The 22,449-nt window shown below is 49.2% G+C and overlaps 1 protein-coding gene across 2 annotated transcripts in view; it reads right to left on the reverse strand.

The window, feature by feature from the left end:
• Window positions 1–22,449, reverse strand: part of LOC144754175 (E3 ubiquitin-protein ligase TRIM39-like) — a 104,852-nt gene that overhangs the window by 12,559 nt on the left and 69,844 nt on the right. For both annotated transcript variants that reach the window (XM_078641756.1, XM_078641757.1), the window contains one exon: window positions 105–157. In XM_078641756.1, the coding sequence (XP_078497882.1) occupies window positions 105–157 (53 nt within the window). The remainder of the gene's footprint in view (window positions 1–104; window positions 158–22,449) is intronic.

The following is a 22,449-nucleotide window of genomic DNA, read 5'->3' on the forward strand; positions in this document are numbered from 1 at the left end:
CCATACGAACATAACATTCCATACCATACCACACAAAACCATACCATACCACATCATTTTCATGAACCGTAACATACAGAGCTAATCGTCACAATGATATTTACCTTTATAACTCTTCACCACCATCTCTGGGCACTGAATCTTCACATTATTACACCTGTAATAAATAACACACACATCATCTTTGTATTAAAGAGCAATGACGGCTACAGGAACAAAGGATGAACATCACATAAGACCCGTATTTGAAATAAGATTCAGTATTAAGAGCAGCGCCTGCGGACTAGAGCTCAGTGTGAGTTACTGTTCATACACAACAGTCAAAGCTCTAATGATATCCAAAAGTACCTTTGACATCTTATAACAGGATGTGGGTGTTCTATGGCAGATAGCTCAGTGAGACCAGTGTGCTTCATGTGAGTCCACGGAGTGCCTCAGATTGGGTCGTCTATGAGCGGTGGTCAGCTCAGTGAGAGGGGGGCTGACTAACAGGTTACATCTGCTTCTGGTGGAGTCTTGTGTATATAAAGTATGCACAGCCGGAGATTGGCCCCAATAATGCACGCATGGCTGGAGGGGATACGTGTGTTCCTAAAACGCTACAAATTCAGATGCCACATTAGTTAGGAATATATAGCCAATCATGTAATGAACAAGTCGTCCGTGACTGCTTTAGAGAAGAGTAATTTATAATTTATCATGTGTGTGTTGCTTAATTAATCAAACACTAGTAAGACATATCAACAATGAACACAACAACATACCCTTCTATCTAAGATAGCATTTTCAGAACGTACAGTCAATGTAAAACACGAAAGCGTCAAAGAATTGTTTAGTTTCAGTATATTTAATTTTATATACTTGAAACAGATCAAAAGTTAATTTAGACAAAAGGAAGGTACAAAGGTTGCTCAGAGGATGGGAGAAGAATGGGTGTGCTCGTGATGGGTAGGAAAAGGTGAATAGTCACTAATATTCAGAGTTTATACATTTCTAATGCTTAGGCAATGGACTGGTAAAGAGACCAGTACAGAAAGGCCTGTCCCCCAAAAATTATTTATAAAAATGTTTACAATTTTTTTGTAAATGCATAAATGCAACATCAAGCGAAGGGGATGGGATGAGATACAGGCCGTTGATGGGTGGGGTGTGTCGACGTTTCGACACGGCTTGCGCATAGAGGGTGACTTATACCTCCTCTGCGAGACTTCTTCAGGATGAAAGGGGGGGCATCCTAGGGGTGAAAGATCAACTGTGCGTTAATTGGCGCCTATTACCCAATCCAGGAGAGAACTAAGTGACGGTATTAGGTCAGTAGACCTAATCCTACTAAAACTAGTATTGGTTGACTGATCGTAGCTATCCCGTCAGGCTCCTCAAGAAGGCAGGTTAGAGTGCCTGGTTTAGCCACATGGAGTATCTTCTGGAACCTGAAAACAATAATTCCCAGACACAGGATCGATTAACTTGTGTACACCAAGAGCAATGACATTCGGAAAACTGTTAACAAACATTGCCACCTGGTTGCTGACGATCTGGGTATACCAAACCCCACCATGCATGCCTTTATAAAAGGGAAAAGTATCAGAGACTTTTTGGTGAAATCTTTACTTCCACCTAAACCCAACAGTGTCCAGTTACCACTATGGAACATCACCCCCATCAAGGGCCGTTTTAAGTGTCTACACGTACACAATGAGGGATCACACCAATTGTAACTCCTCATGGGTCATATATGCCATCTCATGCCCCTGTAACTTTTTATATATTGGGCAAACAACGCAGAAAGTCAAAACCTGTGTCTTACAACACTGTAGTAGAATACGGTGTGGGGTACAAGGTGCCCCACTAGTAGAACCCTTTATCACCTTTGGGCACTCGGCCGAGAGCCTAAAAGGGTGGGTGATCGAAAAAGTCCAAAGGAACCCAAGGGGTGGGAATTTCTCCAACACCCTGAGCTATTGTGAGTGTAAATGGATTCACACATTTGACACAGCACTTAGGGGGTTGAATGAATACGAGGAGATAGCCAGACAGGCGGCTACTTTGAGTATTGGCTAAACACCCCCATCCAGAACCTTGGTCCTTAGACCTGCACATTCTGACACTGCATATATAGCTAGTAGGATGTATATAGGAAGGCTATATTGCTACCCAGCACCGACTTTATAGTTTGTAAATAGGCAGAATACATTAGATTCCTTATCACTCTATGTATATACACCGCTTGTAAATATGATTAGTAATATGTATGCACTCCATGTATATACACCGCTTGTGAATATGAATTGTAATATATGTATGCATCTCCCATCCATGGCATCATGTATATACACCTAATTGTTGTCGATCCGTACCTTCACATGTGACCTTTATACATGCATAAATATGTATCCCCATGGTTTGTTGAACTACTATGTTTTCTTCTCTTGCATATACACCCCTTAAGCTTCTCCTATGTTTTATGTACAGCTCCCTACGCAAATCGGTATCCTCACATGAATAATTACCACGATTGCGAATACCACGTTAGTTTTCTCTCACACTGCGTCCTCCCATTATGTATTAGTACACTGCATATAATGGCACCCTATCGCTCTCACTGCACTGTAGGGAGTTAGTACACATACGTGTTATGTAATTCCTACACATATCTCCAATTAGACATGGATGCACATGTTATTCTCCAATTGAGATTGGAACCCAGTTTCTTGTCGGTACCTTCTCATTTGAGAGTTATCACTGTATATAATTGCACCTTTTAAAATTGCCGGCATGGCTTTAAGGATATTACAGTATTGCACTCTCTGGCATCCACCCTGGTGGGCCTTTGGACTTGACCTCATGGGCTCCGTGGATTACGAGCGCTGAGCTCCTTGAATGCCGCGCGAGGGCTGGACGTGCGACGTGCACGTTTCCCCTTTCTGCATATAGACGGAAGTCCAGCTTTTCATTCAAGGTAAATTTCTGAAACCACTGCCAAAACGATAAGCACTACTTATCAGCTTTTAACCCTTATTTAACTTTGTTCCATCCCCTTAACTTGCAGGTCTTGACAGATTAATTAAAATGTCTGGTGACCATGTTCTAATTAATTGACGGTTTTAAATACCGGTGAGGACTTCACAAGGTGGGCCCTCATGAGTGGATTTCAGCTTACTACTAATGGGTGAGTGCAGAATCAGAGTAACCTCATACCTTGCGTCATATTGCAGAATTGTATGCATACTAATTTTAGTATTGGTTTTCCACAGAAAACCCTGACAGAGCCATTAACTACTCAACCTCCAGTGGTTTACCTGAGATGCCTGTGTGGCACCAGGATTAGGTCAGTACCATACCGTCACTCAATTCTCTCCCAGATTGGGTAATAGGCGCCAATTAACCGACAGTTGATCTTTCACCCCTAGGTTGCCCCCTGCCCCCCTTTCGTCCTGAAGAAGACTCACGGCAGAGGTATAAGTCACCCTCTATGCACAAGCTGAGTCGAAACGTCGACGCACCCCACCCATCAACGGCCTGTATCTCATCCCATCCCCTTCGCTTGATGTTGCATTTATGCATTTGCAAAAAAACTGTAAAAAATGTTAGAAATAATCTGTTTGGGACAGACCTTTCTATACTGGTCTCTTTACCAGTCCATTGCCTAAGCATTAAAAATGTATAAACTCTGAATATAAGTGATTATTCACTTTTCCCGACCCATCACTAGCACACCCATTCTTCTCCCGTCCCTTGAGCAATCTTTGTACCTTCCTTTTGTCTAAATTACCTTTTGTTCTGTTTCAAGTATATGAAATTAAATATACTAGACTTAAACAATTCTTTGGTGCTTTTGTGTTTTACATTGACTGTACGTTCTGAAAAATGCTATCTTAGATAGCAGGGTATGTTGTTGTGTTCATTGTTGGTATGTCTTACCAGTGTTTGACTTAATTAAGCAACACACACATAATAAATTATAAATGACTCTTCTCTAAAGCAGTCAAGAACCACTTGTTCATTACCTCATTGTACCCAGATCTTCTGGCAATTATTGGGTTACCCCATTATTTTGTAATGGGCTTATAGCCAATCAGAACACAACAATCGGGCACTCCCCATGCCAGACATCTGGACACGTTACCCACTGGCCGCATTGTGTCCATGCAAGGTCGAGGCCCACCTGGATTATCCATTTAAAATAATTTATGACTCCAGAGGCAGCAACTTATATTCCTCACCACACAAGGATCGCCAGAATAATTTTCCTGCTAAAAATGAACTTTATATAAGACTGCTACAGAGTGATTGAAATTTGACCCTGTGCCTGTAACTGTTCTCCCGGCTGCTATGTTTAATCGAACTAACGGTTCCTGTTTTGCCAAATGCCTCTTGTCTCTTGTTTTTCAAAGATATTTCGTGCTCAAGCAACACCATTATAGAGATGATCTCCTTTAAAGGTGGGAAAATCTGCCCCTCGGTATCTGTGGGAGAGTGAACATCATTAAGATGCTGGTTCTTCCTAAGGTGATCGTCTTGTTTAACAGTAAACCACTGCCTTTCCCCAAAACGCTGTAGCAGAAATTGCAAGGGAGGGTCGGGAGCTGTATCCTGGGGAGCCAGGATCTCATGAAAACAGCTCTGGATGAGACTGTTATGCTTTCCAGTTCAAGAATTCCCGGCTCTTGGCTGGAGAGCTAGGTAATTCTTGCATGAGTCAATTGTATGAAGTTATGTTGAAGCATTTAGGCCTGAATATGTTTTTTCTTTAAGTTTGGGGACCCAAAGTTTTTAAACAAGTTAAGTTGAGGGTACTCTTAACAGCACGGAGGGCGTTGGTCTTCTTTAGGAAAATTCTCTGGATAGACTACAAAGCGGAACCGGCACCAATTTGGGGCTCTCCTGGAACCCCCAAGTAGCTTAAAGATAAACTTAGTTATCCTCCCCAGCATGGCAACCTTTCCACCTGGGGAGATTTCAGGGAGGGTGATGCCCTCATCACATAACAACAGATATATGACATGTTTGGGGGGGGGGGGGCTTTCCAAATTTAATTACCTGCAGATGTGTTTTTGTCGTTCATCCAAAAAAGTTGTCGGAGGTGAGCTGTTCAGTGCAGGATTTTCTCGAGCGGGTGAGAGCTAAACAAGAACCTAAGAAAGAGGTTTCCCAGTGGTATTGGATGTTTATTTCTACAGCTGATGAAAAAATGGGAGGACCATCCCTGCACTGGGAAAAGGATCTTCCAGAGCTGGCTACAGAGCAATTATGACGAGTATCTTTAAATCTGTCATACACTCTGGTCAAACCAGCACCACTTAAAAAGAATCATTTGTTGACTCTCCATAGAGCTTATTGGTCATCAGCAAAGTTAGTTAAGAAAGACCATGTTGGAACCATCAAAATCTAAGAAGTACAGTGACACAGAATCGGACAATATACGAATGGCATGTTTGTGGATTGCCGTTATTGGCATTCTTCCGGGGGAATGTACCACAGATGTTTCAAGAACTTATTGGCTGAAAAACTTAAGGTAAGCCCCTGCCTTATCATTTTTTTAAATGGACTTGTGCCCTTACTGGCACGAGTTAAACTTGGATATTTATATATATATATATACACATGTATATTTTTTCTACTATTTTTAGCAAGAAAGGAAATCTGTAAGAAATGGATTACTCTTGACCCGCCAAAGGTATCAGAAAGGATAAGATCTGTAAGAGATGTCAGACTGGACTTGGACCGCAAGTTAGCCTCAGAAGAGAAAAGATGGCGTCCCTTTGTGATATGGCAAAGTAAATCGTAACATCCTATGATTATACTTCTATCTTGCTGAGAAATGGGCAGTTCTCCTTCCTACAAAAGGGCAAAACTATAAGAAATATTCAGCATGCACGTACGCTGGACGCTCCGGATGGAGGCATCTTGGCTCACAGCTTACTTAGCTGGATGGTGATTTAAGGACAAGAATATGTAAACCATTCCTCTACTACCTTGGCAGGATTAGCACACAACCTCTGTTACTGCAAACTCCATCATCGCTGATCTAGAACTTTAGAGTCAAGTCAAGTCAAAAAGGCTTTATTTCGATAAAAATTATCATAAAAGCTTCTCAATAAAAATACACAAGTTCATTTGTTTAAAAAGAGAAAAAAAGGGAAGAATATAACAGTTTAATTACATTCAACTTTAAAAATCTTGATTTTCAGATAAAAGAAGCATATCATAAGTGGTTGATTAAAAAAAGAATTAAACATTTTCTTTAAGCCTTTTGCTTCTAATACACCAGGCACACGATAAAAATTTAGAGAGGGTACAGACGTACAATGGGCGAGAGTCCGACATTAAAATGCGTAATGCCTCAACGTGGTGCCTGGTCCCCAACAAACGGGACAGTTGCTTGAGCCATTTTCTTCTTGGTCGGGCATACTCCTGGCACTCAAACATAAAATGTGCCACTGTCTCTTGTCTGGATTTACACGTGGGGCAAAACTCAATAGTCTGTGCTGGCGGTTTCCACCGAGATGTAAAGGCATGCAGAGGAAGAGTCCCAGTTCTAAATTTAAAATAAAGGGTCCTATCAAATGGTTTCTCAATGGTGTCTAAATAGAGTTCCCGAATTGGTAAGTCCTTGAATTTCAAAAAATCCTCCGTAAGTCTACCCAGAGTCCGATTAGTACTCTGTTGAGTCAGAATCCAATTCCAGTACAGGCTCTTGAGTGTTGCCTTTGGTGGAGAGGACCTATTTGCCCAGGCTTCACTTAGTCCCAAGTTACACAAGAGGGATTTCATGTCTCTTAACCATTTAATTCTATGCCACCCTGGTGATGACATAATTTCAGAGAGGCCTTTCGCATATTTGGCAAGCTCCGGGACTCGCCACAGCCGGGCCCATAAAAGTAAGGGCCGGAACTTTGCTAAATCTCCAATAGGTCGGAAACCTAGGTCAAGCATTAATGGGGCCATGGGAGTACCCTGGGGAAGTGACATGATGGCCCTGCAAAACTTCCTCTCAGATCTTGACAATTCATTAATATTACATGAGCCCCATAGCTCTGCCCCATAGAGAGCAGAGCTAACTCCCCTTGCTGTATAGATTTCAATAACAGGGGCAATAGGTCTAATAGCACAAGAGCGCTGTTCCTATACAGTTAGAAAACCTTTTTTTGTTTTGCACGCAGCTAAAGATATAGAAAAATGATGAACCCCACATATCAGCAGTCCTGATGAAGGTGTAGACATACCAGTCGTGAGCACCGAAACGCGTCGACGCATTTTTAATATAGAACCCAGTTAGATCCCTAACAGAGAACAGATATACCTGGATTGTGGTTACTGTGATCTTTATCATCAAATGTATATCCATGTGTGACATCTATAAGAGGATTCTGGGTCAGGTTTAAACAAGAATAGGAAAAAAGTTCAACCTAGGGTGGGGAAGAGGTTTACTCCAGGCAATTTAGCAGCATATATTGGGTGCAATTTTGACGATTATTGTTTGTATTTATTTCGTTCTGATTTACAGGAATGTATTTTTTCGCCGCTGTAATTTGCACATGTATATATTGACATGTATTTGAGTTGATACAACTGCATTACCAATTGTTTTAATGTCTCACAGACATAAGTCTGTTTTTAACTTGTAGTACAAAAGTTTTTAATAAAGTCACAAAGATTGTAAACGTCATATTTTTGTGTTGGTTTGATAATGTATGAAAATGGTAAGGCTTGACTGAGGTGAATGTACGCAGAGAAAAGATACGGTACATATAATATACAGTCCAGGGATTTTCCTTTGACTCAAATTGTCGTTAGTACCCTGTTCCCTGGAACTCAGTGGGGTCTTCTCTTCCTTGTGAAATTATGAATATATAAGTACCTTCTCCAGTACGAAGGTGAAGTTAGGGGGGTGGCCCAGCCCAGCCTCCTCTTGCCGTAGAGGGCCCGCCCTTTGCCCGCCGTCCCGCGAGGCGGGGCGGACGCTGATTTTAAGCACCTCCTGGCGCGGTTTCAGCCGTCGCGGCCCGCATGGGCTGATGGGTCTTGTAGTTTCCTGCCCTGCTCTCCACTCGGCGGCTACGCTTCACAAGCGAGATGCGGGAGGCGGGCAGGGCGCTGTGACGGCTGGACGATGGTTGGCTTCAAAAGTAAGTCACAAGGGCAGATTGTCAGGCTTCGTGACAGGCAGCAACGTTTAGGATTGCAAAGTGATTGCCCCCTCGTCAGGGGCTGACGCTGATTTTAAGCGCCTCCTGGCGCGGTTTCAGCCGTCGCAGCCCGCATGGGCTGGTGGGTCTTGTAGTTTCCTGCCCCGCTCTCCACTCGGCGGCTACGCTTCACAAGCGAGCGGCGGGAGGCGGGCAGGGCGCTGTGACGGCTGGACGATGGTTGGCTTCAAAAGTAAGTCCCAAGGGCAGATTGTCAGGCTTCGTGACAGGCAGCAATGTTTAGAATTGCAAAGTGATTCCCCTTTAGAGCACAAACCCCTCTAAAAATATATCCTCAAGTTTACAAGATGGCTCAGTGAGGTAAGTGCTCACTGCCGGCATCTGTCTGACCTGTAAGACATAACTGTGAAATCCAGCAAGGCAAACTCACCCTTTCATCCTTCTCAGGTTGTTACGCTGCACACAGTGGGTAATGGAAATATTGTTATCAGCAATGATGAATACTTAAAAGCTACAGTACTTTGGGAGATCTCTGCCCAGAGATCTCTGCTGACAGTTCTCTGCCCACATACCCTCACTACAGAGGGAGACAGGCACATAATCCCAGCAAGTGTAACCACCATCATCTCTGCTCTAGAACCTTGGTGGGGTTAGCACACAATACCTACAACTTTAAACCCCTTCATCGCTGCTCTAGAACCTTGGATCAATAAACACACAATCCCTGCAACTGTAAACCCAGTCTTCCCTGTTCTAGAACTTTTAATGGGATTAGCACAGCATACTATCTCTGTAGAGAGGAGAGTTTGTGTCACTATACGCTGTGACCTCGAGGCACTGTTACTTCTTAGAATTCTTCCTTTTATCTTTGGCTGAACTTGTCTGTGGCATCCATAGGATCTATCTGTGATTTATCCTATGGGGGATCCATAGGGTCGGCATGGGCATTCATTTTATTATTGATATATAATATTACCATCTTGACTCCTTCTTTGTGTATACAGTTGTGTAGAACGAGATGTGTTAAATAAGAACCCACTGTGCACTGGAAGCCCCCACGTGCACGAGCATGTGCTTCCAAATCCCTTTATTCAATCCCAGTCTGGGGTTATTTACACCTAAAATGCATCCATCAGATTACCTTTAATGGGTCAAAAGTGGGATGCAATGAATGCTGCAGTCAAAGCCTCCCAGCTCCGACTGATTCTCTCTTAAAAACATATTGGCGTTGGTTTACACCCTTCCAGACACTGAGCAAAGGATGTAAGGGGAAAGGGCCTTCCTGATAGAATGGCTGGAGAGAAGCTGGACCCCACCCTAATTACACTTCTAAAGATTCACACAAGGAAACTGACATCAGGCCTGGCCTTGCCTTTGTCACTCTGGACAGTTTAGAGACAAGACCAGGGGATGGGCAAGAACTGATCAGAACCAGTTTTGTGGTTGGTGGGGAATTTACCCACAAAAAGCTGACACCAGTATGAAATGAGAACCTTCAGAACATTCCATCAGAACACTCCTGGACATGTGGAAGATTCAGAAGAAGGACTGCCCCGCTGCTGGAAGGACGGCCCCGCTGCTGGAAGGACTGCCCCGCTGCTGGAAGGACTGCCCTGCTGCTGGAAGGACTGCCCCGCTGCTGGAAGGACTGCCCTATTGCTGGAAGGACTGCCCTGCTGCTGGAAGGACTGCCCTGCTGCTGGAAGGACTGCCCTGCTGGAAGGACTGCCCTGCTGCTGGAAGGACTGCCCTGCTGCTAGAAGGTCTGCCCCGCTGCTGAAAGGACTGCCCCGCTGCTGAAAGGACTGCCCCGCTGGATGGACTGCCCCGCTGCTGGAAGGACTGCCCCGCTGCTGGAAGGACTGCCCCGCTGCTGGAAGGACTGCCCCGCTGCTGAAAGGACTGCCCCGCTGGATGGACTGCCCCACTGCTGGAAGGACTGCCCCGCTGCTGGAAGGACTGCCCCGCTGCTGGATGGACTGTCCTGCTGCTGGAAGGACTGCCCTACTGCTGGAAGGACTGCCCTGCTGCTGCAAGGACTGCCCTGCTGCTGGAAGGACTGCCCTGCTGCTGGAAGGACTGCCCCGCTGCTGGATGGACTGCCCCGCTGCTGGATGGACTGCCCTACTGCTGGATGGACTGCCCTACTGCTGGAAGGACTGCCCTGCTGCTGGAAGGACAGCCCTGCTGCTGGAAGGACAGCCCTGCTGCTGGAAGGACAGCCCTGCTGCTGGATCGACTGTCCTGCTGCTGCAAGGACTGCCCCGCTGCTGGAAGGACTGCCCCGCTGCTGGAAGGACTGCCCCGCTGCTGGAAGGACTGCCCCGCTGCTGGAAGGACTGCCCTACTGCTGGAAGGACTGCCCTGCTGCTGGATGGACTGCCCTGCTGCTGGAAGGACTGCCCTGCTGCTGGAAGGACTGCCCTGCTGCTGGAAGGACTGCCCTGCTGCTGGAAGGACTGCCCTGCTGCTGGAAGGACTGCCCCGCTGCTGGAAGGACTGCCCCGCTGCTGGAAGGACTGCCCCGCTGCTGGAAGGACTGCCCTGCTGCTGGAAGGACTGCCCTGCTGCTGGAAGGACTGCCCCGCTGCTGGAAGGACTGCCCCGCTGCTGGAAGGACTGCCCCGCTGCTGGAAGGACTGCCCTGCTGCTGGAAGGACCGCCCTGCTGCTGGAAGGACCGCCCTGCTGCTGGATGGACTGCCCTGCTACTGGAAGGACTGCCCCGCTGCTGGAAGGACTGCCCCGCTGCTGGAAGGACTGCCCCGCTGCTGGAAGGACTGCCCCGCTGCTGGAAGGACTGCCCTACTGCTGGAAGAACTTCCCTACTGCTGGAAGGACTGCCCTGCTGCTGGACGGACTGCCCTGCTGCTGGACGGACTGCCCTGCTGCTGGAAGGACTGCCCTGCAGCTGGAAGGGCTGCCCTGCTGCTGGAAGGACTGCCCTGCTTCTGGAAGGACTGCCCCGCTGCTGGAAGGACTGCCCCGCTGCTGGAAGGACTGCCCTACTGCTGGAAGGACTGCCCTCCTGCTGGAAGGACTGCCCTGCTGCTGGAAGGACTGCCCTGCTGGAAGGACTGCCCTGCTGCTGGAAGGACTGCCCCGCTGCTGGAAGGACTGCCCCGCTGCTGGAAGGACTGCCCGCTGCTGGAAGGACTGCCCCGCTGCTGGAAGGACTGCCCTGCTGCTGGAAGGACTGCCCCGCTGCTGGAAGGACTGCCCTACTGCTGGAAGGACTGCCCTGCTGCTGGAAGGACTGCCCTGCTGCTGGAAGGACTGCCCTGCTGGAAGGACTGCCCTGCTGCTGGAAGGACTGCCCTGCTGCTAGAAGGTCTGCCCCGCTGCTGAAAGGACTGCCCCGCTGCTGAAAGGACTGCCCCGCTGGATGGACTGCCCTGCTGCTGGAAGGACTGCCCCGCTGCTGGAAGGACTGCCCCGCTGCTGGAAGGACTGCCCCGCTGCTGGAAGGACTGCCCCGCTGCTGAAAGGACTGCCCCGCTGGATGGACTGCCCCACTGCTGGAAGGACTGCCGTGCTGCTGGAAGGACTGCCCTGCTGGATGGACTGCCCCACTGCTGGAAGGACTGCCGTGCTGCTGGAAGGACTGCCCTGCTGCTGCTGGATGGACTGCCCCGCTGCTGGAAGGACTGCCCTGCTGCTGGAAGGACTGCCCTGCTGCTGGAAAGACTGCCCTGCTGCTGGAAAGACTGCCCTGCTGCTGGAAGGACTGCCCTGCTGCTGGAAGGACTGCCCTGCTGCTGGAACGACTGCCCTGCTGCTGGAAGGACTGCCCTGCTGCTGGAAGGACTGCCCTGCTGCTGGAAGGACTGCCCCGCTGCTGGAAGGACTGCCCCGCTGCTGGAAGGACTGCCCCGCTGCTGGATGGACTGCCCCACTGCTGGAAGGACTGCCCCGCTGCTGGAAGGACTGCCCCGCTGCTGGAAGGACTGCCCCGCTGCTGGATGGACTGTCCTGCTGCTGGAAGGACTGCCCTACTGCTGGAAGGACTGCCCTACTGCTGGAAGGACTGCCCCGCTGCTGGAAGGGCTGCCCTGCTGCGGGAAGGACTGCCCTACTGCTGGAAGGACTGCCCTGCTGCTGGATGGACTGCCCTGCTGCTGGAAGGACTGCCCTACTGCTGGAAGGACTGCCCTGCTTCTGGAAGGACCGCCCTGCTGCTGGACCGACTGTCCTGCTGCTGCAAGGACTGCCCTGCTGCTGGAAGGACTGCCCTGCTGCTGCTGGAAGGACTGCCCCGCTGCTGGATGGACTGCCCCGCTGCTGGATGGACTGCCCCGCTGCTGGATGGACTGCCCCGCTGCTGGATGGACGGCCCTACTGCTGGAAGGACTGACCTGCTGCTGGAAGGACAGCCCTGCTGCTGGATCGACTGTCCTGCTGCTGCAAGGACTGCCCCGCTGCTGGAAGGACTGCCCCGCTGCTGGAAGGACTGCCCAGCTGCTGGAAGGACTGCCCTACTGCTGGATGGACTGCCCTGCTGCTGAAGGACTGCCCTGCTGCTGAAGGACTGCCCTGCTGCTGGAAGGACTGCCCTGCTGCTGGAAGGACTGCCCCGCTGCTGGAAGGACTGCCCCGCTGCTGGAAGGACTGCCCCGCTGCTGGAAGGACTGCCCCGCTGCTGGAAGGACAGCCCCGCTGCTGGAAGGACTGCCCCGCTGCTGGAAGGACCGCCCCGCTGCTGGAAGGACCGCCCTGCTGCTGGAAGGACCGCCCTGCTGCTGGATGGACTGCCCTGCTGCTGGAAGGACTGCCCCGCTGCTGGAAGGACTGCCCCGCTGCTGGAAGGACTGCCCTGCTGCTGGATGGACTGCCCGCTGCTGGAAGGACTGCCCTACTGCTGGAAGAACTTCCCTACTGCTGGAAGGACTGCCCTGCTGCTGGAAGGACTGCCCTGCTGCTGGATGGACTGCCCGCTGCTGGAAGGACTGCCCTACTGCTGGAAGAACTTCCCTACTGCTGGAAGGACTTCCCTACTGCTGGAAGGACTTCCCTACTGCTGGAAGGACTTCCCTACTGCTGGAAGGACTTCCCTACTGCTGGAAGAACTTCCCTACTGCTGGAAGGACTTCCCTACTGCTGGAAGGACTGCCCTGCTGCTGGATGGACTGCCCGCTGCTGGAAGGACTGCCCTACTGCTGGAAGAACTTCCCTACTGCTGGAAGGACTGCCCTGCTGCTGGAAGGACTGCCCTGCTGCTGGACGGACTGCCCTGCTGCTGGAAGGACTGCCCTGCTGCTGGAAGGGCTGCCCTGCTGCTGGAAGGACTGCCCTGCTTCTGGAAGGACTGCCCTGCTGCTGGAAGGACTGCCCTGCTGCTGGAAGGACTGCCCCGCTGTTGGAAGGACTGCCCCGCTGCTGGAAGGACTGCCCTGCTGCTGGAAGGACTTCCCTACTGCTGGAAGGACTGCCCTGCTGCAGGAAGGACTGCCCTGCTGCAGGAAGGACTGCCCCGCTGCTGGAAGGACTTCCCTACTGCTGGAAGGACTGCCCTGCTGCTGGAAGGACTGCCCTGCTGCTGGAAGGACTGCCCTGCTGCTGGAAGGACTGCCCTGCTGCTGGAAGGACTGCCCTGCTGCTGGAAGGACTGCCCTGCTGCTGCAAGGACTGCATTGCTGCTAGAAGGACTGCCCTGCTGCTGGAAGGACTGCCCTGCTGCTGGAAGGACTGCATTGCTGTCTGAAGAGGAAGGGTTGGACCTGCTTGCCTAAGTCACAGGCTACCCAGAGTGACTCTAAGGGTTAGTCCACTGACCTCCTGTGTGAGCGACACTGACACCACAAGCTTCTAGAGACCGCCCTGCAATTGCCCTGCTGACCAGTACCAACTTGACCTGCCTGGACATGCCCGAGCCTGCTGTTGGCCTGTAGGCATTATAGATTGTACACTCTTGTGATACAACACAGGGATCCTGATATGGTAAAGCCTTACAGAGCGTAGACTCTTGTAATATGACACCTAGCTGATGACATGATGTATACTTACCAAGTATAGAGTCCTGTAATATGACACCTGGCTCCTGACATGGTGTAACCTTACAGAGTGTACACCCCTGTAATACGATGCATTGATACTTACATGGTACAGGCGTACACAGTGTAGACCCTTGTAATAGGATGCCTGGTTTCTGACAAGTTATAGACTTACAGATTGTAGACTCCTGTACTATAACGTCTGAACCACAACATGGTATAGGCGTACGGAGTGTAGGCCCCTGTAATACGATGCCGATTCCTGACATGGCACAGGCTGTAGACTCTTGTAATATGTCGCTTGGCTCCTGACATGGGATAGGTGTACAAAGTGCAGACCAGTAATCCAATGCCTGGATCCTAACATTTTTTTAGGCTTACAGAGTGTAGACTCCTGTAATAAGATGCCTGGCTCCGGAGATGGTATAGCGTTACAATGGAGACTCTTGGAACACAACACATGGACCATGACAGGGTACAGGCTTACAGAGTGTAGACTCTTTTCTTTATCACATCTTTTTATTGAATATAAGACGACAGGAAAATCCAATCAATATCATCAGGCTTTGTAGAGATACATAATAGAGACAGGATCCCCCGCTTCACACAAGTTGGAACTCTACGTTATCATAAGTCTACATCACTACATACATTTGTGACTACATTCCCTTCCCATGGCCATTAAAGAGGACCTCATTCCTGAAGCAGAGCAGAAGTTCATTCCAGTGACCCCCAACTCTTTTCCCACTTACGGGGGCAACCGCGACCACCATAGATCACCTTCTCCACCACCATCATCAGTCCATATCACGCCTACAATCCTTGAGCTGTGGTGGTGATTCTGCTCCCCACAATCTTGCTATCTTCCGTTTGGGGACCATGAGGCCTAAAGTGACTCATATTTGCTCCATGCGGCCCAGATCCGTGGCCTCCCACACATTCAGGAGGCAGCCTTTGCGGAGGGAGACAAGCCCCCACCTCTGACACTGTTTATACAGGTCACCACTGATGTCCAATAAGTCTGTATTGCTGAACAGTGCCAGAGTTTATGGTAAGAGGTGCCTTCTCCCCCACACCCCCGCACGCAAGCTGATTCAGGGCTCCTTCCCATTTTGACCAATGTATTGCAAAAGACATACGCCCTGTGGGTATCTTGAGTTTCACCAAACGAAATTGTGATCTGATCGCCATCTCTTTGGGAGAGGCTAGGGCTAACAGCCAGTCCTCATCCTCCATGTCTCCTATGTCAGTATCAAACGTTGCTGGAGCTGAAGCAATGTGTCGGATGCACTGTTAATTAGTTTTTAATACTTTAAGGAGATTGCTTTGCATACCATGTAGTCATCTAATATTCTGTTTTCTAACAGGGATGCTTCAGGTAGGACCTCCCCTTTAGGGACCGCTGCCATTAAAGTTTAGGGTAAACAAGAACGGTCCAGAGATCCTGAATCTGGAAATGAATCCCCATGTAATGGAGGAATTTTTGCTCAAAACCCTGGACCTTTTCAGACTCAAAAGTAGAGAAAGGGTTGTGAGTGTCAGCTGTTCTCTTTCTTTTACAACGTTTTCTATGAAAAAATTATAATTAGTGAAATGGACTCAAATCATGTGACAAATAAAAATAACTATTCTCACTCAAACCTACTCGTATTGTGCTACATCCAAATAAGGAATTAGCCTACTGATGGGTATATATACGTGGCTGCCATAAAGTGTGGTGGACATGAAGGTATCAGAAGGTTTCTGGGTCGACGAGGTAATATTCATGCTGTAAATCAGGAAACGGCAAAACTGTTCCACCCCTCCATAGATCTCCCTCCCTGGAGAAACCTATCAGGTCCCATTTATCAAAGCCGGGTCTTCGGCCTAATGTGCCCAGTATTCCTGAGTCCCATAGTGGTGTTGTCTGGGTGATCCTACCCTCCCAGTCCAGTGTTTTAAGACTTGTGTGCCACAGTTGGACCGGAAGAGCTGTGGGTCCTGTGAGGATCATATAACATGGGGAGGTGTACAGTGATCGTGTGTATTCAAGTGGCCGTAACACAACAGTCCATATGAAACGCCGTATTGGCTGGAGGCCGATGTACCCATTGGTTAACAGTGGTAAGCTGTGCTGCCTGGTAATATCTGTGGAGGTCGGGCAACATAATACCACCGTCATACGAGTCATGTGTCCGTTTTTTGAGGGCTATATGAGCGGCACCCCTTCCCACAACAAGGTCCTTAATTCAGTCTCTATAGTCTCGAAGTAGGTATTGGGAACTGAGAATAGTGCATTTTGCACAAGTAAAGAAACCGCTGCAGTGCCATCATCTTGGACAAAGCGCCTCGTCCAAGAAGGGACAAGGGCAGGGCCCTCCAGTGGCAAACGTCTCTCCTGAGATTCTGTAGGGAACCCTGGAGATTATTGTCATAGAATGAGTCGGGATCGGTGGTGACATAGATACCAAATATCGGAAGCCATCAGAAACTACCCTTGCTACACATCCCCTATCTTGTCACGAAGAGTACCCACAGAGAACAAATAGCGTCCATTTAGACCACTTAATAGTGTATCCCAAGTATCTACCGAAGGTTGTGAATATTTCCAGTATACGACTCAGGGAGACGCGGGAGCTGCTATATACAATAATATATTGTCAGCGTACAGAGAAATTATGTATTCCCACTCCTCCATCCAGCGTAGGCCACGTTCAAAGGGTCAGAGAATTCACAAGTCGTCAGTGGTTCTAGAACTAGGGCAAACAAGAGAGGCGAAAGAGGGCAACCCTGTTGTGGTCTCACACCTCAAGGGGAATTATCTAGAGGTTTTCGCATTAATGACTACCCAGGCCAGGGAATTGGTGTATAATAATCGTACCCAGGACAAGAACTTGGGGTCGAAGCTCATCCGTTCCAGCACAGCAAAAAGGTATAGCCATTCCACAGTGTCGAACGCCATACGAGCATTAAGGGACAAAATAGTTGCGTCTTCTTGTATAGAAAGGGCGAGCCCCAACATTCCGTGGAGACATCGCAGATTGAAGGTCGTGTTTCTACCTGGCGTGAAACAGGACTGGTGAGGATGCACCAATTTGGTAATAATTTGTATTCATCTAAGGGCTAATAGTTTCACCAACATTTTGATCTCAGCGTTGAGGAGGGAAATGGGTCTGCAGGAGGAGCAGTCCTCAGCTGGCCTACCCTCCTTATGAAGGACCACAATGGAAGCGAGCCTTTGGTCTCTGGAGAGCACCCCCTTTTCCCGGCTCTCCAAGTACATTTAAAGTAATTGCGGTGCAATAAGAGTCATAGTAGTCTTGTATAACTATATCGGGAGCACGTTCTGACACATTGCTTTGCCTGATGCGATATTGCGAATCGCTTGGGCGTGGCTCAGTGGTTTGAGGCGGCATACCCGGAAGCTGAGATCGGCCGTGGACCAGGGTTCGATTCCCTGCCTCGGTGGGTCTCGAGCTCAAAAAAAAATTCCACGGACTCGACAATTCTCGCTCCGGTGCCTACTCGACTCACGGGGTCACACTCTGCGACTCTGGGCAATAGCTTGCTTGATCTCCACTACGGCCCCTCGCGGCGGGATGCCTGGCTTTCACCTTGTGGATACCCTGCCAGGGTATCTCACAGGGGAATACCAGGACGGGTTCCCTAAGCAAGCGCTTAGATACCGTGTCGGTGATTAGCGCTATATAAATACATGTAAAAAACTTTCCATGAAGGCTCTGTCTTCAGTAGGGAGTGTAGGAAGTCGTAAATAACAGAGAAAGTCGTGGGAATGTCACATATTCGAAGTCCCGACTGGAGAGTATAGGTGCTTGTAGTAATCTGAGAAGGCATTCGCAATATCTTTGGGATCTATAAGAAACACCCTGGTGCCCTGAGAGATCCCGGTAACCCATCGAATCGCCTTTTCCCAGACGTGGGTCCCTTTCTCACTTTGCCACTGAATTCAAACTAGCCTGACTGATGAAGGGTGTTACCCAGAAACCGGTCCCAGGATGCTTGATTCCGGTTCAGGGAAGACCTGGCTTGGCAATTCGGGCTGGACTGTTCCCATGAGGCACAGGGTCAAGACTGATTTTCATATAGCTGGGTTTGAACCGAGGTGGCGAAGTGAGCTAAAGAATGATGATGGATTCAGCCCAGATCTGTGACTGGGGGTGAGTGTCTGAAATGTTTCAGCGCTCCGTCTTTCATCTCCTTGTGTTTGCTCCATTTAGCAATGCCATATATATAGCCCAAATGGGGGAGCGGTCAGATATCCCCCTAGCCAAATGGTGCATCTCTCGGAATCACGAGACGTGGTGGGCCAAAGCGAGTAGGAGGGAGAGATGCCCAATGAGCCTCCGAGGGAAATGTACAATTCTGAGTGATGGGATTGTATGTTTTCCATACATCTACCAACCCCATTGCTGTAAAGAAGGCCATCAAATGTGTGTGGGAAGTGGTCACGTGGCGTGGGGGTCAACAGTCAAGTGAATCACGCATGGTCATATTAAAGTCACCCCTTAATAGGAGTTCACCCAAGTCCAGAAGAGTGATGCTGTGTAAGGCCAGAGGGATATACACTGATAGGACATTTATCGGTTCCCCCTCCCATATCCCAGAGAGGGCTGTGCATCTATGTAAAGGGGTTGTGGCGTATTGCTTCACTGTCAACTGCAATTATTTTTTAATAGAATGCCTACTGCTCTAAAGCTTGTTGTGAAATCTGCATGTATCACCAACTTGTGATCCCTGCCGTCTAGGGCTTTGCAAGTGTTACCCATCAGATGCATCTCCTGTAGGAGGACCACCATCAGGTGAATGCCGTTTAACATATTGTAGCACTACCCCGCTTGATTCTGTCTCCCAATCCTTTCACATTCCAGGATAGGATGCAGATATCACAGACTGCTCGCATCGTCATTCCAAGGGCCTAGTGTTGTCTGTAGCCATGCGGGGCCGGGCCTCTCCGTACCTAGATAAAGTGTAGTCTCTACGTTACAATATGTGTGGAGCACATCTTCAAGAGAAATAACATTAAATTCAACACAACCCATTCCCTTCCCTCCCTTCAGCCCCAAATGTTGAAACCCTCCATCCCGCCTCCCTGCACAGCAAACTCAAAACTGCCTGCCACCAAACTCTGCAGAGTGCCCATCACCCCACCACAACATGAAACAAGTACGGGAACTGTGGACCACCCAACGAACTGCACCCACGGCCTCTCTCATAACTAGTACCAAAGAGCACAACTAAATCCCACAGTAGTGCAACACTTTTAAATAGAATTTTCATCTATCATCCCATTGCATCTATATATTTCAGCCATCTTCATAGCTTCCCTGCCTCCCATATCTCAGTAGACTGTGGTCTGTGCTTCAATCCTGGCCTGTGCCATACACAGTTCCATGTTGTTGTGTGAGATGTCTCAGAGTGTGAAAATAGCCCAAATCATCTCTTTGCGTTCTGTTCATGGATCGTGTTCAGGAGGTTCCCTTGTTTCCTCCTGATGGGTTTACCCGGGTCTGTTGTCCTGATGAATCTCCTGAACGGCATCATCGTCATCCAAGCCGGTTCGTAGCCCCCTGCTTGGCGACAGTTCTCCAACCATCCAACCACTCCCAGGCCTCTTCTGGGGATATGAAAAACCGTGTTTTTCCCTCTGCTTCCACTCGTAATTTAGCTGGGAAGAGCAGTGCACACTTAATTGTGTTGTCCCTCAGCGCTTTTTGGACTTCGAGAAAGCTGCGGCGTTGTCTCTGAACTTTGAGCGTAAAGTCCTGAAAATTTTTATTTGCGCATTTTCATAAGTCACTGGGGGTGCACTGCGGGCAGCTTGTAATATCACGTTCCAGTCTCTGAAGTATAAATTCAGGCTATGATAGGTCATGGATTCGGTGGGCCAGTTCCACCGAAAAGTACCAGGTCTTCAAGAAAGAGGTCTACTGCAGGCCCCACTGATCGCGCCAGAACCCCCAGTATGCGTATGTTGTTGTGTCGCACTCTACGTTCAAAGTCCTCCAGTCAGGCCTCCATTGGGGCATTAGCCTTTCGTAGATCGTGAACTTGGCTTTTGAGGGTCTCAGTGTCTAGGCCGAGAGAGGTGGTAGTGTCTTCTATTTCCTTCACTCGTGAGCTCATGTTCCGCAGATCCGCTCTCATTAGGGATACCTCATTCGTGACCAAGTCCATAAGTATTTCCAGCGAGGACTTTATCCCCTGGATCGCCGCCATGAAATCTTGCAGCATCAAGCAGTCCTGCCCTGACGCAGGTGGCCTCACAGCAGCGTTTGGTCTCGGGTCTCTTGGCAAAATGGGTGCGAGCTTCCCTCCGAGGCCCTGGGCCTAGCCTGTACCCGCTCATCAGTCGTAGATAGGAGGTCTTTCCTCCACTCTTCCCCCCAGCAGGCAGCAGAAAGCCCATTAGACTACTAGGGATTATATTTGGAGGGGGGGGCGCCCCCTTCAGGCAATGGGTAATGCATCCCCCTACCCACAGGCCCAAAAGTCTTTCTACTCCCATGGGGGTATATTGGCAGATTTTACCCACTAGACACCCAGTGGCAGTTGGCACGGATTAGGGTAGTAAAACTTTTTTTTTTTAAATGTAACTCACCTTACTTCCACCACATCTTCTCATCGTCCCTCCTTGTCATTGCCCTGCTCTGGCCAGAAGCAGGAAGCAACCAGGCCCCCCTGAGCCAATCACAACGCTGCAGTGAAGAGCTGTGATTGGTCTGAGTGTCGTGGTTCGGCGCTCAGCCAGGGACTGGGAGCGTGGGCATGTTCTCGATCCAGGCTGTAATGCAGCCTGCGTGGAGAACATGCAAAGTGCGCTTGATGGTTTGGCATGCCTGTGACGGCCAGCCAAACTGTCTCGCGCACTGATAGGTCATACCAGATAAAATGATAATAAACCATGGTTTATTATCATTTTATTTTTATTTTGTTTAGCTGCTGGAAGGAAAGGGGGCGCACTGTAGACACCAGGGATGATTTCTGGGGGGAGAAATGGGTGGAATTGGCCGACCTAGGCATTGGACCTAACCCAACCCCTTAAATGAACCACAACAGTCTTTCTGTCCAACCCAGGGGACAGATGAGGCCTTTAACCCAATCTGCTCCAGTGGGAAGGGCAGAAAGCCAACTAGACACCAGGGAGCTTTTGTATTGCTACTAGGTGTGGGGGTTTACCTGCCTACACATCGTGCCTAGCCTCCACCTCCAATGTGACACCAAAGGTCTGTCTGCCCCCTTGCAATGTTCAACACTCGGTCCATCATCCCCTTTGGTTTTGCTTTGTTTGCCCTAAGTTGGCAGGGTATACCCACACATGGGTCCCTTGCTCACTTTGCCACTAGCTTCAAGCTAGCCTGGCTGATGACGGCTGAATAGCCAGGAACCGGTCCCAGGATGTTTGTTTCCGGTCCAGGGAAGATATGGCTTGGCAGTTCAGGCTGGACTGTTCCCATGAGGCACAGGGTCAGACTGATTTGCCTATGGCCATGTCGAACTGGGGTGGCGGAGTGAGCTAAAGAATGATGATGGATTAAACCCAGATCAGTTGACTGGGGGTGAGTGCTTGCAATGTTCAACACTCCGTCCATCATCCTATTTGGTTTTCCCTTGTGGACTAAAGCATCCCCATCTTTTTGGAAAGAAGGGTAATTTACATTTTGGAAGCTTTTTTTATTTTTTTTATTACATGCAAACCCCAACTGCCCCAGCTCTTGACATCACTGCAACACAGGTCACCACTCCTGGCTGCTGCAGATGTGTTCTCCCTGCAGTATCGCCACCGTAGGCACCAGTCTCAAGGTGTGACTGACTACCCGCCTGTCCCACTCTGCGCGCACACATCCAGACCACCCAAGATGTCTTCCATCCTCACCATCAGTCCATTTGTGATCTCTTGGTCATCCTCTCCACAGGCACCTACATGGAAGGTGTGCCTGGACAGAACATAAATTTACTTTGCAATCACTGGTGTTTTGGAGGAGAGGAAGAGAGCTCCAGATTCTCACACAGCCTTTTCGGTCCGGTCTGCTTCACACTCCATGGTGAGTGCATATATTCTGCACCCCTGGTACACCCTAATTATGAAAATTTCATACTCTGTCGAATGAGATCGAACCTTGATGGATCAATGGATGAGTGTTATGCCTGGTTAAAGGCCTGGCCCATGTGTGCATGTTAACTGATGAGAGCTCAATCCATAAACAATCAAAGTAGATAAAGACATCCAACCCCATTACCCTTAACAGGAGTCTTCAAAGTGGAACTCACTCATGAGAAACAAGCAGTCAGAGCAAAGGTGCACATTACCAA

Source organism: Lissotriton helveticus, chromosome 5_1, assembly GCF_964261635.1.
Source record: "Lissotriton helveticus chromosome 5_1, aLisHel1.1, whole genome shotgun sequence".
Lineage (NCBI taxonomy): Eukaryota > Metazoa > Chordata > Amphibia > Caudata > Salamandridae > Lissotriton > Lissotriton helveticus.